Source organism: Sus scrofa, chromosome 15, assembly GCF_000003025.6.
Source record: "Sus scrofa isolate TJ Tabasco breed Duroc chromosome 15, Sscrofa11.1, whole genome shotgun sequence".
Lineage (NCBI taxonomy): Eukaryota > Metazoa > Chordata > Mammalia > Artiodactyla > Suidae > Sus > Sus scrofa.
Genome location: NC_010457.5, coordinates 105,670,824 through 105,687,068, shown reverse-complemented (window position 1 = coordinate 105,687,068; position 16,245 = coordinate 105,670,824). Strand labels below are relative to the sequence as shown.

General features: G+C 44.7%; 1 protein-coding gene across 2 annotated transcripts in view; it reads right to left on the bottom strand.

Moving 5' to 3' along the window:
- KIAA2012 (KIAA2012 ortholog) overlaps positions 1–5,866 on the bottom strand; it is a 135,502-nt gene extending 129,636 nt beyond the window's left edge. The window contains exons 1-2 of one of the 2 annotated variants that reach the window (XM_005672082.3): positions 5,311–5,866; positions 3,240–3,524 (exon numbers count right to left, since the gene is read on the bottom strand). In XM_005672082.3, the coding sequence (XP_005672139.3) occupies positions 3,240–3,524; positions 5,311–5,394 (369 nt within the window). In that variant the 5' untranslated portion in view covers positions 5,395–5,866. The remainder of the gene's footprint in view (positions 1–3,239; positions 3,525–5,310) is intronic. The other variant, XM_021075192.1, reaches the window with a different exon arrangement.

Here is a 16,245-nt window from a genome sequence, read left to right as displayed (position 1 = left end):
TTTATTATTTTCAATATTTTGTATGGTAATAAATAACCCTGTAGTAAACATTCTTGTGCATAAAGCTTTGGCCACATTTCTGATTATTTCCCAAGGCAAATTCCTAAAAATGGAATGCCAAATCAAAGAGTATTAGACCTTTGTAGGTTTTTGCCAAATGCCCTCCAGAAATTTCACATGAATTTATGCTCCTACTATATGAAACAGCTCATTTCCCCATAGCCTTCCCAGCACCGGATATTAGGATTTTAAAAGTTTCTTGCCAGGCTATAGTTTTCACAATCAGATGGTGCTCTGTAGTTTCCAAAACTCTTCTCTGAGGTGTTCATTGTCTTTAATCCCAAGTCCCTCGTGAGTTGCTTTTCCTCTTATTTTAATCTACCATGTCCTCTAATGTTATAATTCCTGCCTGATTACTATTCCAAACCCTTTCTTTCCCTGGTTTCCTCATACCACTTCCCTTCTACTTGTTTGGGGTTCTCTTTGTATCATTTTATATGTTGTAAATCTAGTAGATGGATACCTCAAGAAGATAGGAACTTCTTTTTTTTCTTTTTCCATTGAGCCCAAGTCTCAGTAAAAATGAAGCCATCCCCAAACAGACCCATAAAGAAAAAATATCTCTGTTGCTGGAAATATTTAAGCCATATAGACAAGTATCTGAAAGCTGTGGAAGATATTCTTGCTCTGGGTAGTAAGTTAGCATGCATATCAGTGTCCCACCAGGAAAACAGAAACCACTAAATATTTTTTTCTTTGTATATACATGTTATTTATTTCCTATGTTTTATCTGTTCAACTAGCATCATTTTTGCCCATGATTAGAATTTCTTTGTTATCCATTTAGACTTTCTAGTTTTCCTCATTATATTAAATATCCTCAATATTTATTAGCAGACTATTATTTTTCAGATCTTTTTAAAAATATTTTTATTACAGTTGGTTTATGTATTTTTCTGATCTTTTATTTAGATGCAAAATGATAAAAGAATAATAGAGCTGAGCTCCTGCATTCATGGGCTCATAATCTCTGAGAAGAAGCGAACATCAGCATGATAAATGGTGTCCTATAGAAATAATCAAGACAGTATAGATTCCAGGAGCTCTCCAGGCAGAGAAGAGGGGGGGGAAGAAAATTCTAGGTGGAAAGGATAGTATGTGAAATTGGCTGTAATGAGTTATGGAAACTGGGATGGTCAGAAACCACTATTTAAACACAGAAGGAATTTAATTCAGGGCTTTGGCTTCACAGGTGATTAGAAAACTCAGAAGCCAAAAAAGATGATGAGGCAACACTGAGATTAGTAACATCTGGAAGCCAGCCCCACCTCTAGGCTAAAAGATGGGGCAAGGAGCTGGTAGTATCACCGAGAGGAACCTGGAGCCACAGTGAGCCTGCCTGTCTGTTGGGAGCTGGACTGCAGAGGTGAGGCAGGTGCTTCTCACCACCATTCATCTCACCAGGTAGAATGGGAGAAATACCTGGGCTTTTCTTTTCTTCCTCTCTAATCTCCTTCCAAAGTCTTCCATTCGTAAAATCAATTAGAAGCCAGCTGACACAGAATTATGTGCATCATGTGGTCAACCCCACCATGAAGCAGAGCAGAGGAAGGTAAGGGTGAGGAATGGATATGAGGGCAAACAGGCCAAGGCCTGGTACAGTGACTTCTGGAGGCCCTTCCAGGTCCACAGACAATAGGGTGAAGGGCATAGCATGCTGGCTCTGGAGAGGTAGGCAGTCATGGGTTTGAATCCTGGCTCTGTCATTTATTAGCTCTGAGACCTTGGCCAAGTCCCTTAATGCCTCAGTTTTCTCATCTGCAAAAGGGGGCAAGAAAAACCATATCTCACAGGTCATTGTGAAGATTTAATAAATGAACAGTTATAATATAGTAGTAACTATTCAACAATAGTTGGTTTCCTTTCACCCAAGAATTTATTATTTTTAAGACAAAGGACAACTGGGCATTTGGTCAAGGTCATTAAGCTTCTTTGTGTTTTGGAAGGACAAGGGGCAAAGGGACGTTCCTTTTGGAAGCATCACCCTGGTGGGGTAGGTGATAAAATGCACAATAATGATACTGGGAGATAATCTAAGAAACACTGAAGCTATTGAGCATGATCGATTCATTCGTTCCACAATCATTTATGGGTACTCATTTTTTTCCCCTGGAAACCAAGATTTAAACATGGTCCCTGCCCTCGAGGAGGGGGTAACCAATGGACAGGGAGTTGAATTGCAGTGGATAACGGCATGGGAATCTTCACAGAGGAAGGAGCGATGGGATAGTGCTGCCTAGGGAAGTGGAAGACGCTTCGGTGGGGTGATGACATTGGCGTTGTAGTTAAAAGGGGGAACAGGAGTTTTCCAACTGTAGAAGCATGTGAAAAAGTGTAGTCACAAAAGGGCACAGGGTGTTTGTGGAATGGTAAGCTATTGACATGAGTGGGCCTTGAAGGGTCCCAGTCATGGCAATGGTGAGAACACAAGGCAGATAGGACTAGAAATGCAAGAGAAGGCAGAGTATGAAGAATCTGCAAGAGGAAGTTAAAGGATTTATTCTGTGGGGAATGAGAAGCCAACAGAGACTTTTAAACTCTAGAGTAACCTAGAATTTCATAAAGTGAGATCTTCCCAGCCTCTCTCATGACCTCAATCAAAGGGCTGATGCATGCAGTTCTATAAAGCAGAGGCCATGTATATATCTCATAAAACATTAGAAAGTATGAATCACAATAATGAGCACCAGGGTTTTCCCTTAATATTAAATCCAGAATGGAAAAAGTCGTTAACTTATCATGCAGACACTGAAGGGCTGAAGGTAAATGTTGAAAATGTTCTCCCTCTCATTTCCGCAAAGCCAAGAACGTCAGAGGTGTGATGATGGTGCGTGTGGCTATGAGACAGGATTTCAAGGATTCTGATGAAACATCTGCTGGCCTGGATCTGTCAGAATGCTGAAAAGCACTGTATGTTACTCTCAGGGAAAGGAAAACACACCATGATAATAATAGAGCCCTTTATGCTTTTCAGAGCCCTTTTGTATAGATTATTTATTTCATTGAAGCTTTGTGATGATTGTGTGCTGTGAGTACAGTCCCATTTTAGAGATGAAGAAATGGAGGTCTGAGGGGTTCAGACCTTCCTAGGGTCTGAGAAGTTATACCCAAAGCTACAACTGGGTTTCTAGATACACAGGCCAGGACCTTCCCTGAGCCTGGGACACAGCTCTGCCTACCTGTCTCCTTCCATATGCCAGGATGGCTTCTGTGAGGTCCTGAAGGGTGTGCAGTTTAAGATCCAGCTTCTTCCTGTGGCCTTTGGAGTGGTAGGGGCCTTTTCTCCTCTCATCGGGGGTCCATGCTGATATGGCTAAACCTTCTGAGTAGAGGATCAGGGCACCCTTTCTAGTGCTGAATGTTTTAGGAAGAAAGAGACTCCACATGTGCTGGTCGGCTTTGCCCTCATCCTGTGGTTTGCTGACCAGGATGTAATCTTCTGGGGACTTCCAGTTCAGGTAATCCTGCAATGGAAAGAAAGCACTTTGATGGGTCCACAGTGGAAGGCTTTGCTTTTTTTTTTTTTAAGGGCCTCACCCGCGGCATATGGAGGTTCCCAGGCTAGGGGTCAAATCGGACCTGTGGCCACTGAACTACACCACAGCCACAGCAATGCCAGATCTGAGCCACGTCTGTGACCTACACCACAGCTCATGAAAACACCGGATCCTTAACCCACTGAGCCAGGCCAGGGATCGAACCTGCGTCCTTATGGATACTAGTCAGATTTGTTTCCACTGAGCCATGATGGGAACTCCTAGAAGCCCTTTTTATAGAAGCTACTGCTTTGGCATTTGTTTGACATGTTTTGAAAGACTGGTTCTCTCTGGATTGCTCACATGGCATCATGGAACACACTCTTCTTAGGAAACACACTCACTCTTCTTAGCAATTGATTTTGTTCTTCCCATTTCAGAGTTAGTAGAACCCAGTTCTGTTTTATCCCATGTAATGTTCAGGAGAGCCATTCATGCCTGGGGGTTTAAATAGGGTAGAGTGTAGCTTCCAGGCCAGTTAAAATTTCCTGGTATGCAACTAAGTAGTCAGCATTTACAAGGGCAGCAGATAACTTTGAATTTAGATTTAGACTGGCTGGCAGTTTAAATAGGAGAAAACCATCCCAACCCACCGCCGTAGCTGTACACAGGGAGAATTTCTATACATTCCAGATGCTATGTAACATTACCTAATTTGGCTCTTTAGGAGCCCATAAAGTAGTTACATATCTTGTAAGTAAGTAAATGCCACTGGCCACAGAGGTCCTTTGAAACTTTATACGTCTTTTAATACAGCAAAGGTCAAATATCATGACAAACTACCATGACAATGAAAATCTCTGTGTGATCCAAAAATTTTCAAAGTACCCCCGCTGGATTTCTTATTCCTGGCAGGATTCAATGAAATAAAATTCTAGTACAGGAGTTCCCGTCGTGGCGCAGTGGTTAACGAATCCGACTAGGAACCATGAGGTCGCGGGTTCAGTCCCTGCCCTTGCTCAGTGGGTTGACGATCCGGCGTTGCCGTGAGCTGTGGTGTAGGTTGCAGACGCGGCTCGGATCCCGCGTTGCTGTGGCTCTGGCGTAGGCCGGTGGCTACAGCTCCGATTCAACCCCTAGCCTGGGAACCTCCATATGCCACGGAAGCGGCCCAAGAGATAGCAACAACAACAACAACAACAACAAAAGACAAAAAGACAAAAAAAAAAAAAAAAAAAAAAAAAAAAAAAAAAAATTCTAGTACAACAGGGGAATTTTGCCACCTCTTTGAAAAAATCTTATAAAATGAGGGTGGGGTTTTTTTGTTTTTTGTTTTTTTTGCCTCTATTAAATGTGAGTCCTATGGGTTGAATTCCAGAAGGTTCAAGGAAGCCATTGAACTGGCACGAACATCCTCAACATTTAGACCACAGAGCTAAACACCAAATAGCCACTACCAGCTTGCCTAGAACCCAGGTGGAAATTCTGGTCTTGAACCAACCGTCCCAATTCTAGACAGTCTGGGATCTCCTCCAATCTAAAGCAACTGAAGGCCGTAAGGGGGAGGAGGAGGACCCCTGTGGCATCTCCAAGTGTCAAGCACACTCTCTTATTTTCTTGAATTTCCCCAAGGAAGAGGGAAGCGCGCCCACTGACCCCTGCCCCGCCTCCCCAACACAACAAACCAGAACAGACAGGGCTCAGCCCCAAATGAAGAAATAGAGCCTTCCTCCCCCACCCCCCACCTCTGCCTTTATTCAGCTGTCAGACTCACCTCGGGTTCAAAATAGACTTCTAACTTCTGTTTGTTCTGGACCAACTTCCCGTGTCCCCGGCTCAGGAGAGAGAGGGTGAACATGTTTTGCTTCTGACCACCCTCCTTCAAGGGCAGTTCATCTTGGTTTTGAAGACTGAAAACGGGTCACACCTCAAGATTTCCTGAGCTCAGCAGGGAGCCCAAAAAGCCCACAAACACTGGGCCTTTTATTAAGCACATTTTCCCCTCGTACAGCAGCTTCTTAATAACAACCAGCCCCACAGTTTAGACAGTGTGTGTCTTTGTCGGGAGAGAAAATAAACCGCAAACCCAGACTCCTCAAGCCCTGGATTGTCCACGCTCTGGGCAACCTCTCTCTCCCCTTTGCCCGCACCCTCGTTGTCCCCTGGTTCTGTTGCTCTGTTACCGGCCGTGTGCATCGGCAGGTCTGGGCCCCAGCACCATCCGTCTCATTGTGAGCGGTGGTTGTTTCCTGGTTGCTATGGAAGCACAGGGACGTGAAGTCCCTTCCGCAGGACAGGCAAGGCAGGGACTGCAGAGGGCAGGGTGCACACCCTGCGGGGAGGGAGGGTCAAATGGACATGGAAGGGACCAGGCTCAGATTCCACGTCCTGATTGCAAGGGTATGGGGGCGGGGTGGGGGGGACGGCGGGATGTTTTTCTTTTATGGTACTCATCTTGTTTTAGAGAGTATCTTCCCCCTTCTCCTGACATGTGAGCCTTTCACTGTCAACTAACCATTAACAGACTCAGAGGAGTTGTCTAGGTCACCTAACGCCACCAGTGACGTTTTCCTTGGCTGAGCTCCAGAGGCTCCTCAGCAGGACAGGAGGCGTCTTTCTGGTGGTTGCTGCTTTGCACGAGCGAGTGTGCTTCACTGGGAATCTCCAGAGGCCTTTGCATACCTGGATCTCACTTGGGCAACTTCCATTCCCAGAGGGAGGGGTACTTTCGAGATGTGAGTTGGGGGGCATTTTGATTGTCACTACGACTGTCCCGCTGTCCCGACTAATGAAGAATGGTTCCACTCTGAATGCCAATAGCACCCCTTTTCAGAAACACTGCTATGGCCTGGACTATGGTTCTCCTTGATAATGGCAGTGAGGAGGACAGGACCTGGGGAAGAGGGTCGGGGAATAAAAAGACCCATTTGCTGGTGAGCTAGGACCCTGCTTTGGTCTGGAAAAGCTACCTGCCCTGTCCTCTGTCATTGGAGCCTCCAGAGCCGTCCTATGGGAGTGCCCCCTGCTGATCTGCATGAACCACAGGCCTTTATGGCCCCAACTTTCTTAGGACACTGGCTCAAGAAATAGAGGTGATGGGGTATCATTTGATTGGAGTTTATCATGAGGACTCAATGTAGAGGCTCAAAACTGAATTTAGTCAAAACCGTGATGGATACCACTTCAACACCCATCAGAATGACTATTAACAAAAATTAAAACAAACAAAAACCCCAGAAAATAACAAGTGTTGCTGAGGACATGGAGAAATTGGGACCCTTGTGCATTTTTAGTGGGAATGTCAAACGGTACAATAGCTGTGGAAAACAGTAGAGCAGCTCCTCAAAAAATTAAACACAGAATTACCATAAGATCTCGTAACTCCACTTCTGGGTATATGACCCAAAAGAAGTGAAAACAAGGACTCAAAAAGATATTTGAGCATCCATGTTTATAGCAGCATTATTCACAACAACCAAAATGTGGAAACAATTCAAATGTCTGCTTAGCAGATGACAGATGACTGGATAAACAAAATGTGACTTACACATACAGTAGAATATTATTCAGTCTTGAAAAGGAAAGAAATTTGGATACATTCTACAATATGCACGAACTTTTAAAACATGCTAAATGAAATAACACCCGTCACAAAGGGACAAATGTTGTATGATTCCAATTATATGAGATACGTAGAGTAGTCACATTCATAGAGACAGACAGTAAGACAGTGTTTCCCAGGGGGCGTGGGTGAGGGAATGGAAAGTTTGTGTTTAATAGGTACAGAGTTTCAGTTTTAGAAGATAAAAGAGTTCTGGAGTTGGGTGGTGGTGATAACTGGACAACAATGTGAATGTACGTAGTGCCAATGAATGGCACATTCTAAAATTATTAAAATAATAAATTATATGTTATGCTTCTTTTAGGTTTTGACTTAAAATTTTTAAAAAATATAGAGGAGAGAAAACCCCAAAACACTGAATTTAGCATTTTATAATCTGAAAGCATTTTGTAGGATGAACTTACAGCAGATGAGACCAAATCCTATGAAATGAGGGTTCCAAATAGTTGACAGGGGTCTTAAGCCTTTGCTGCTCTCTTCCTTTCCCTTCTCTGTCCCTTTAAAGTGCCAAAAGGACCCTTCAACAAGACTTTACTGGGAGATTACTTTATATGAGACATGGTTTCTGCTCTCAAGAAGCACCAGCAGAGTGAGAAGACCAGTGTGCGTGAACTTTGAGTGTCTGAAAGCTGATGGGTTGGAGTTCCCATTGTGGCACAGTGGAAACAAGTCTGACTAGGATCCATGAGGATGTGGGTTTGGTCCCTGGCCTTGTTTGGTGGGTTAAGGATCCAACAATGCTGTGAGTTGTGATTTGGTTCGCAGAGGTGGCTTGGATCCTGCATTGGTGTGGCTGTGGTGTAGGCCAGCAGCTGTCGTTCCGGTGTGACCCCCTAGCCTGGGAAGCTCCATATGCCATGGGTGCGGTGCTAAAAAGCAAAAAAAAAAAAAAAAAAAAGAAAGAAAGAAAGAAAGAAAAAAGAAAAGAAAGCTGCTGATATGACATGATGTGACAGAGGTGATACAGAGGTAGAAATGAGGGGGTGCTCTAGGAAGAGAAGTGAGGGTAGGGGTGATACATGATGGTGGACCTGTGGAAGGCCTTGAAGATGAGGGATATTAGAGGTGGGCTTTGATGGACAGTAGTGGATGGGCAGGAGGGAAGACGAGAGAGCATATTGCAGAAAGAATGGACAGAAAAGTTGGAGATCTCTGACGAAGGGGCAACTTCTTTGCTGTAGCCACAGCCTCAAGTCCTGTAGGCAGAGATGAAGCTGGAGAGAGGGGCCAGCGGGCCAAGGCCATGAAGGCCGCATGTACCCTGCAAAGGCACTTTGGACTTTAGTCTTCAGGTAGGGTTCTTAAAGCAGGGTGGTGGTGGCGGTGGTGATGATGATGTGATTCCATCTAGATTCTAGAAATATAACTCTGAGAACTGCATAAAGGATGGAGAGAATGAGGGATGTTTGCTTATCTCATAAACTTCTGGGTGAACTCTTAGGGCCTTGCAACCCAGGCGAACTTTCCCTTGGATTTGAATGAATTTGTCAAATAGACCAGGAAGAGTCACTTGCTAATGGCCTTTGAGACCAAATGGGAACTCCATACCAGTAAAGTATAAATGTTGTCATTTTGAAAATTTCTTTGCTCACAAAAAGAGGAAGGTATCATCAGAGGCAAGTGACAGAGCGACTGGAACCAGAATTGAGCCCCTGTTTTTAGCCAAGGAATAACTCCGAGTTTCTCCATTGGAAATTCTTCCTCTGAACTCACCTGACTTGGAAATGTGAACTCATCCATCAGTGGTGGTGTAGGTCTGCAGGAAGTGATCTTTCGGAGTCTAGGCTGAGTGAGCATCTCACCTGGGAAATACCCAGGTGCCCATCTGGCCCTCCCAATGCTGTGCAGCACGGCTGTCAGGTCCCTCTGGAGTTATAGTCTGGGAGCAGTCAGACCACAGCCCAGAGAGGGCCTCTCCTAACTGTCGTGTTTACATCCATGCTGTTTAATATGGACAATGAACAGATGTACAGATCAATTAATAGACATTTAAAAGCATTTACTCCGTCCCCACAGCAGTTTATGGAAAGTGCATTTAGAAAGCAATCGAGGTTATTGCTATTCTAAAGTGCTGGGGGATCCCAGATGAAAGGCCCTTGTAACTGGAAAGTATTTATAACTCAAGAAGAAACCCTCCACACCCATGTTATATAACACCAACACCATCTCCTGGCATGCCCGACCTGTCAGCCCATGCATCCTGTCTGTTTAAACTATACTGTAAATTCTATAGGGTGGAGACTTTGTTTTTATGGTTTGTAAAGCATCACGAATAACCATGGCACACTGTAAATAAATAGAAACCACATGAAACAAAGAAAAGAGATGTTATTCGATGGCCGTGTTCCCAATGCATCCAGGAATTTGTCCCTTGCACCACAGTGCTTTGGGGTAAATGGATCCATCTGGGGGAATTAGCCTCTAGGATGGTGCGGGGGTCCTCATCCGCCTTCAAAGGGCAGTGAGAGTGTTGTCCAGGAATTGTAGTCACCTGTACAGGCAGCCTACAAGAGGAGTCATTGCTGATGTCCTTTTTTACCCCAAGAAGGAGGACCAGGACACAGAGAGGTGAAATGCTGGGCACAAAGTCACAGAGCAAACCAGAGGTGAAATGAGACCTTGTCCAAATTTCATCCTAATCCCAGCCTCTTTATCATCCCGCTGCTGCAACCAAGTAGCAGCAGTTATTCCTAAGAAGCTACCTTATATCATGGCTAAAACCCACCAGTCAGGAAGCTGCTGACTGAAGCCATCACAGCGCCCTCTTCAGCCACAAAGCTGACGACTGGACCCTAGTTCTATGTCCAGTTGCTGTGATGGCCTCGACTCACTCACACCTCCCCAACCTTGTTTCTCTTCACTTTACCTTGCAAGTCTGGTTGCAGAGGAGTCTAGAAAACCATGTTTTTTGCTTTCTAGCCTCCTACACTGGAGGGAAGGGGGAATGCAGGTTAGTAGAGCCATTTGCTGTTATCTGCCATAAGCACTAAAGATGAGTGATGTGAGGAAATCCAAACAAGGAATTAAAAAAATATATGGGCTGTGTATATGACAATTGTCATGGTCTGGCATTACTAAAGCTCTTTCCATTTGCTTGTGTTTTATACTCCCAACTAGACTGGAAGTTTTTTTTTTGTTGTTTTTTGTTTTTTGTTTTTTTTGGCCTCTTTTAGGGCTGCACCTGTGGCATACAGAGGTTCCCAGGCTAGGGGTCAAATCAGAGCTGTAGTCACTGGCCTACGCCACAGCCGCAGCAACGCAGGATCTGAGCCATTTCTGATACCTATACCACATCTCATGGCAACCAGATCCTTAACCCACCGAGCACAGCCAGAGATTAAACCCACGTCCTCATGGATACTAGTTGGGTTTGTTAACCCCTGAGCCACGATGGGAACTCCTAGACTGGAAATCTTTGAAAGGTAGGGACCACATCTTATAATTCTTAGTACTCCCTGTAGCACCCTTTACATATAGTAACCAGTGAATAAGTATTTGTTACTTGCTCTTTAACATGCACAGAGAGATGTGTAATGAGCCAGTCTGAGGGAAATATGAAAGAAGAGAATTAGGTCAAAGTTGGTTTTAGTAATTAGTAGTTGGCTTGGAGTATAAAGTTTAGAGTCATAGGGTGAAGACACGGACCAACAAAAACGTGGTATTTAGAGGCTGCAAAGACACCAAGAGAATCAATACGGAAGATGCATAGCTCTCAACTTGTTGGAAGAAGCACAGGCTTGCTGAGGATAAGTTACTTGGCGTGTTCAGAGGTTAGGGTTAATTTCTCCTGGGGCCCAGGTCAGGTTTGGAAGAAGAGGGTTCAGAAGACAATAGAGAATACTCTAGAATCATAGCAAGGGAGAAAGCATTGGTGATGACTCCCTGTTCCCTTCCTCTCCTTAGGTATAAATTATGACCACATGGTCCTCCTAGTTGAGGAGCAAAGGGCCGGAGCTCTATTTGCTTTAGATCTTTCTGAAGAGTTTGCTTAGGGAGTCTAAAATATTTAGTCATGCTTTTGCTCAGGGCTTCATTTTATTAGTAGGAGGGCTCACAGTAATTTCAAGCTTTTACATTTATGGTGGGTCGATAGTAAGGTTGGAGAAGAAATAAAAATCACACATTCTTGGTTCTTTTGTAACACGGGGGAAATCAATCACTCTTCTGGCTAGCTGCTCAGTCACCAGGGACAAATGTAACACCCCTTCGTAGAAGCCAATTTGTGAAGGGTGACAAGAACAGTGGTGATATTCATTCTAAGGGGAGAATCCCTGAGCAGATGCCATTCATCAAAAGTACATGGGAGCTGATAATTTAGAACCATTGAGTATTAGAGTGAGAAGGTGAAATGCTTTATTTATGTCATTAGCATCGTGACATAAATAAAGCATTTTTCTTTTGATCTTTGTTAAACATTGTTACAGTGTTGCTTATTTAATTAACAAATAAGATGACTTATGTAAGGCATTGAGGGTACTGACTGCCACACAGTATGGGCTCAATAAATAGAAAAAAAAATTAGCAAATAATTCCATCACGCAGTTGAGAATACACGTGGATTCTCTCCCCATTGTTAGTACACAGTGGTAAAGTTTTGTCATACAAATTATGCTCTGGAGCTATTTTCTTACACTAGAGAATTTCAAGCGTAGGAGACTAGATTTGGGCTGCATAACCTGGCTTCCAGTTCACTCTTTAAACTCTATGATGAACACAGTTTTTATACAAACTACTGCAGAGTGAAAATTGTAAGCTGTCTGCTAATCATTTTAGAGAAATGTTAATTTGATGTACAAGAGGTCTGTCTTTTCAGGGACGTATGTGTTGTCTAATGCAAAGTACACAAATACATACCTACTCTTTGTCCATATGAGTGAGGTTTCCCTCTTTTTTTGTTGCCGTTTGTTTTGTTTTGGCTGTGCTCAAGGCATGTGGAAGTTCCAGGGCCAGGGATCGAACCCTTGCCACAGCAGTGATCCAAGCCTCAGCAGTGAAAATGCTGGGTCCTTAACCCTCCGAGCCACAGGGGAACTCCAGCTGACATTTTAATGTGTAGATCATTGTCCTCACTCAAGGGCCCAGGAAGGGAGCAGCCAGGGAGCTGGAGCTGACAGTCTGAGGCAGAGGAAGGGGCATCGGGGCGCCTGTGTTCCAGGAGAGCTTCCCCAGAAGGCCCACATCGCTAGAGTTCATCTTGTGAACCCAGGAGCCCCTGGCCCACAGGTAACCTCACTGCCTGTTATTCAGCCTTTACAGTTGCCTTTGGGAAAGCATTCAGATCTTCCTGAGAACTGAGTTGAGATGCAAGTCTCTCTGCGGAGACTGAATTAACCAGGCTGTGTAGGAATAGGACCCAGGGTGGATGCCTAGGCTTGGGATGGATGAGGGAGAAATGAGAGAGAGGCAGAAGTGGGGCAAGACGGAGGATGATCTCTCGTGGGAGGTAGGTCGGAGGCCCATCCACCATGGCTTTGCCCGTTTCCCCGTTTTCCCAGAGAGCCAGCCTGTGCCCATGTCTCTCCAGGCAATAATCTTAAAATGGAGCCGAGTTTCCTAATGTCTTGCTGGCCCTGGGAAGCTCTGCGTTTAAGGAAGAAGGGGAAGCATTTCCTTCTTATCTCACAGAGCAGACCCACCCCCAGGCAGCAGGGTCCCTTCTCCAGGAACCAAAGACTGGATACAACTCTATCACAAGTTGTGAGGAATCAACAGTGATTCCTTTGCAGCCAGCTCTCGTCCATGCCCACCTCTGAGGCCAACTCTCTCTGAAGCAAGGGTTCGGGGCAGTTATTAGTCAACCACCGGAGAACGTCTTTGAAATGGTGCAGTCCTTAGTAGGAGGTGTGGATAGCAGGGGTAGCTTTTCAGATTTTATCATAATCCTCCTCTTGATTCACTGTCTAGACATGGTTAGGTGCACAAAGAGTTAACAGGCCTTGTAGGACTCGGCTGCCAAGTACACTTAATGCTCCATCCAGCACTCCCGGCTTGTATTCTTACGCTGCTGGAGTGGCCTGTTCATGGCATCTGGTTCCCTGGCAACAGCTTTCATTGGCTCAATCAAAGCCCTTTCTTCTTAAGAAAGCTCCTACTGAGACGCCCACCACCACCACTAATCACCATCTTAACTCAGGGCTTAGGATGCAGCTGGTATGAAAAATAGCATTTGTGGATGTGAGACGATAAAGCAACGATGGGGCAGAATACACCTGCCTTGCATGATCCTTGCGCTGGTTTTCTACAAGACCAGTTGGAAATTACCTGCTTTTCCACTGGGACAGAGAGAAAGGCTGGGCCGGAAAGTTTCCCAGAGCTGGCTTTCTTTGTTCGGCAGAAATCCATGAGCCTCTGTGATTCATGACTAGCTGTTTCCTGGGCTGATCAGTGCTATAACTTCGGGCTCTGTGCTCTGACAAGGGGCGTTGCTGAGCTGAGGGAGTTCAGACAACGAGATCCATATTGCGGAAGGCTTGTCCCCAGTCAGCCACAAGCTGGGGAAAGACGTCTGCCTCCAATAGGACCCAGGGAGCCTGGCGGCTGCTCCACCCGCCCCAAGAAGTCTCAGCAGCTCCAGATTTGCTAAGAATAACAGGAAAAGTGGCTCTTCGTGCAGCATTTGGGGGGAAAAAAGTTGCTGAGATTCTCTAACTAATAAAGATGGGCATTTTAAGGGGAATTCTTATTCTTACTGAGAATCACTGAGTTTTCTTGTTTTGTCTAGGGAATGAATAAAATGAAAGCAAGGAGGTAGAGAAGAGGAAGAAGGCAGACAGTTCTCACTTTCAGGTGACTCCGATCAATCCATTCAATTCCTCTGATCTTTAAAAATCAAATTCCCTCCCATATATGTATTATACACACTGAACTCTAGACACATAGCATCATTCACGAATTAAAGTCTTCAAAATTCTCAGTAATATTAAGAAAAAGTCTTGACTTTTTGGCCTGACCATCCATCCTCATATTTGTGCTGCCCTAACCTTCTGCTTCCTCAAGAGAAAACAGTCCTCCTGGCCACGGTGCCAAGATGCAATGGGACAGTTGACAATTCAGAGACAGTTAGGGTTTGTGGCTGCTCTTCTTGGCAAGTGAAGTTTCTCTCCTGCAGCTGTGCGTGTGGATGAATGGCTCTCTGTGTCCGCTCCCAGGCTGTCTGCGGCTTAGCAGGGTAAGGGCTCTGGGTGGTACTACCTCACAAGTTGTTAAAATATGTTATTGAGGTCACTTAACAAAAACAACACACATTTGAGAGTTATTTGGGACTAGGCTTGTTCCAGCTCTTATTGGATATGTCATGGAAAATTTCTTCACCTCTCTGAGCCTCAGTGTCCTCATCTGGAAAATGGGGATGATGGCATCTATCACGGGGGGCTGCGGCAAGGACTGGGAGAAATAGTGTGCCTGGGCCCCACCCCCACAGATCCCCATTAAATTACTCTGAAGTAGGGCCCTGATATTGATCATTTTAGGCTATTTCCAGGTGAGTCTACGGTTCGCCCAGCATAACCTCAGATGCAGCAGGTGGAAGGCTCTTTATGATTATTTATCATTTAGGCTGAGGAATTCCTTGAATATCAGGGATTCTAAAGGATGGAGATGCGAGGAGGTAGTACTAGAAACAATTCCTTAACTCTTCAGATCCAGGCGTTCCAACAGATTGGAATGGAGGTGTGGCCCATTGCAGTGGAAGTGTTCTCTGTCTTTGAACCCTTTCCAGATAGGCCTTTATTTTTATTTTTGTATTTTTGGGCTGCACCTGTGGCATATGGAAGTTCCATGCCTAGGGGTCGAATTGGAGCTGTAGCTGCCAGCCTACACCACAGCTCACAGCAATGCTGGGTCCTTAACTCACTGAGTGAGGCCAGGGATCAAACCTGTGTCCTTGTGGGTGCTAGTCGGGTTCGTTACCACTGAGCCACAATAGGAACTCCCCAGATAGGTCTTAATCAAATAGTTTTTACATTCAAAAGAAAAGGAAAACATTATTGAGCATCTGTATGAATATTTTGATAAGAGATAGTATAATAGAGATAAATAGAAATATATAGTCCCTGGGGTCAGGAAGCTCACAACCTAGTGATGGTAAGAGACGTGCTACACTGATCCTGCATGTCATTGGACTTGGCCTGATTAAATAGTAAGACCTGGAGCTGCTTTTCCTGGGGAAAGCTTGATGCTGTGACATAGGAAGTTTCAAGACGCTTTGAAATGGGGAACATATTTTCAGTTCGGATTCTAAGCAGGAAGTGATTCTTATCCTTGCTAACAAAGGATAGCACATTTTGATTAAAGACCAAGAGAGTGGTTAGAGTGTTCGACCTCATGAAATACTACACCATCATTTTTGTTAGATAGACAGCAAGCATTTATGGGGCATATTTTTAGGAAGAATCTTTGGGGTGCATCGATAGAAAGATGCTTGGTATTTAGAAGCTGTATAAGAGTAAATATGTAAATGAAGAAAACTTTTTTTTTTTTTTGGTCTGTTTAGGGCCGCACCCATGGCATAGGAGGTTCCCAGGCTAGGGGTCGAATCAGAGCTGCAGCCACTGGCCTACACCACAGCCACAGCGACGCAGGATCTGAGCCACGTCTGTGAACTACGCCACAGCTCACAGCAATGCTGGATCCTTAACCCACTGAGCAAGGCCAGGGATCGAACCCACATCCTCATGGATAATAGTCGGGTTCGTTACCACAGAGCCACGATGGGAACTCCTGAAGAAAACATTTGTGGTTACTAACAAGGTGTGCCAGCCCACAGCAACGTGGGACATGAGGTCTAGAGATTCCAGAACCTGGAAGAAGATTCTAAGCTGATCCCCAGATGGTTCTTTTGGCCACCGTTGTAGGTTTTCACTAATTCTTTAGGATGGAGAAAGAAGAGACTGGGGTTAGAACACCTTGGGTATTATTCTTTGGCGTTAATTCCATAAAAAAACATAGACAGGTATGGCACGTAGGTTTCCTGTTACATAATAGAATCAGTTGGCAGTGGCTGCCTAGAACTCTTGATTGAGAATAATTCTGCAAAATCCTAACCTTGCAAAAAAAAGAGTTCCATCGCTGATTACGTATGTCTTTCAT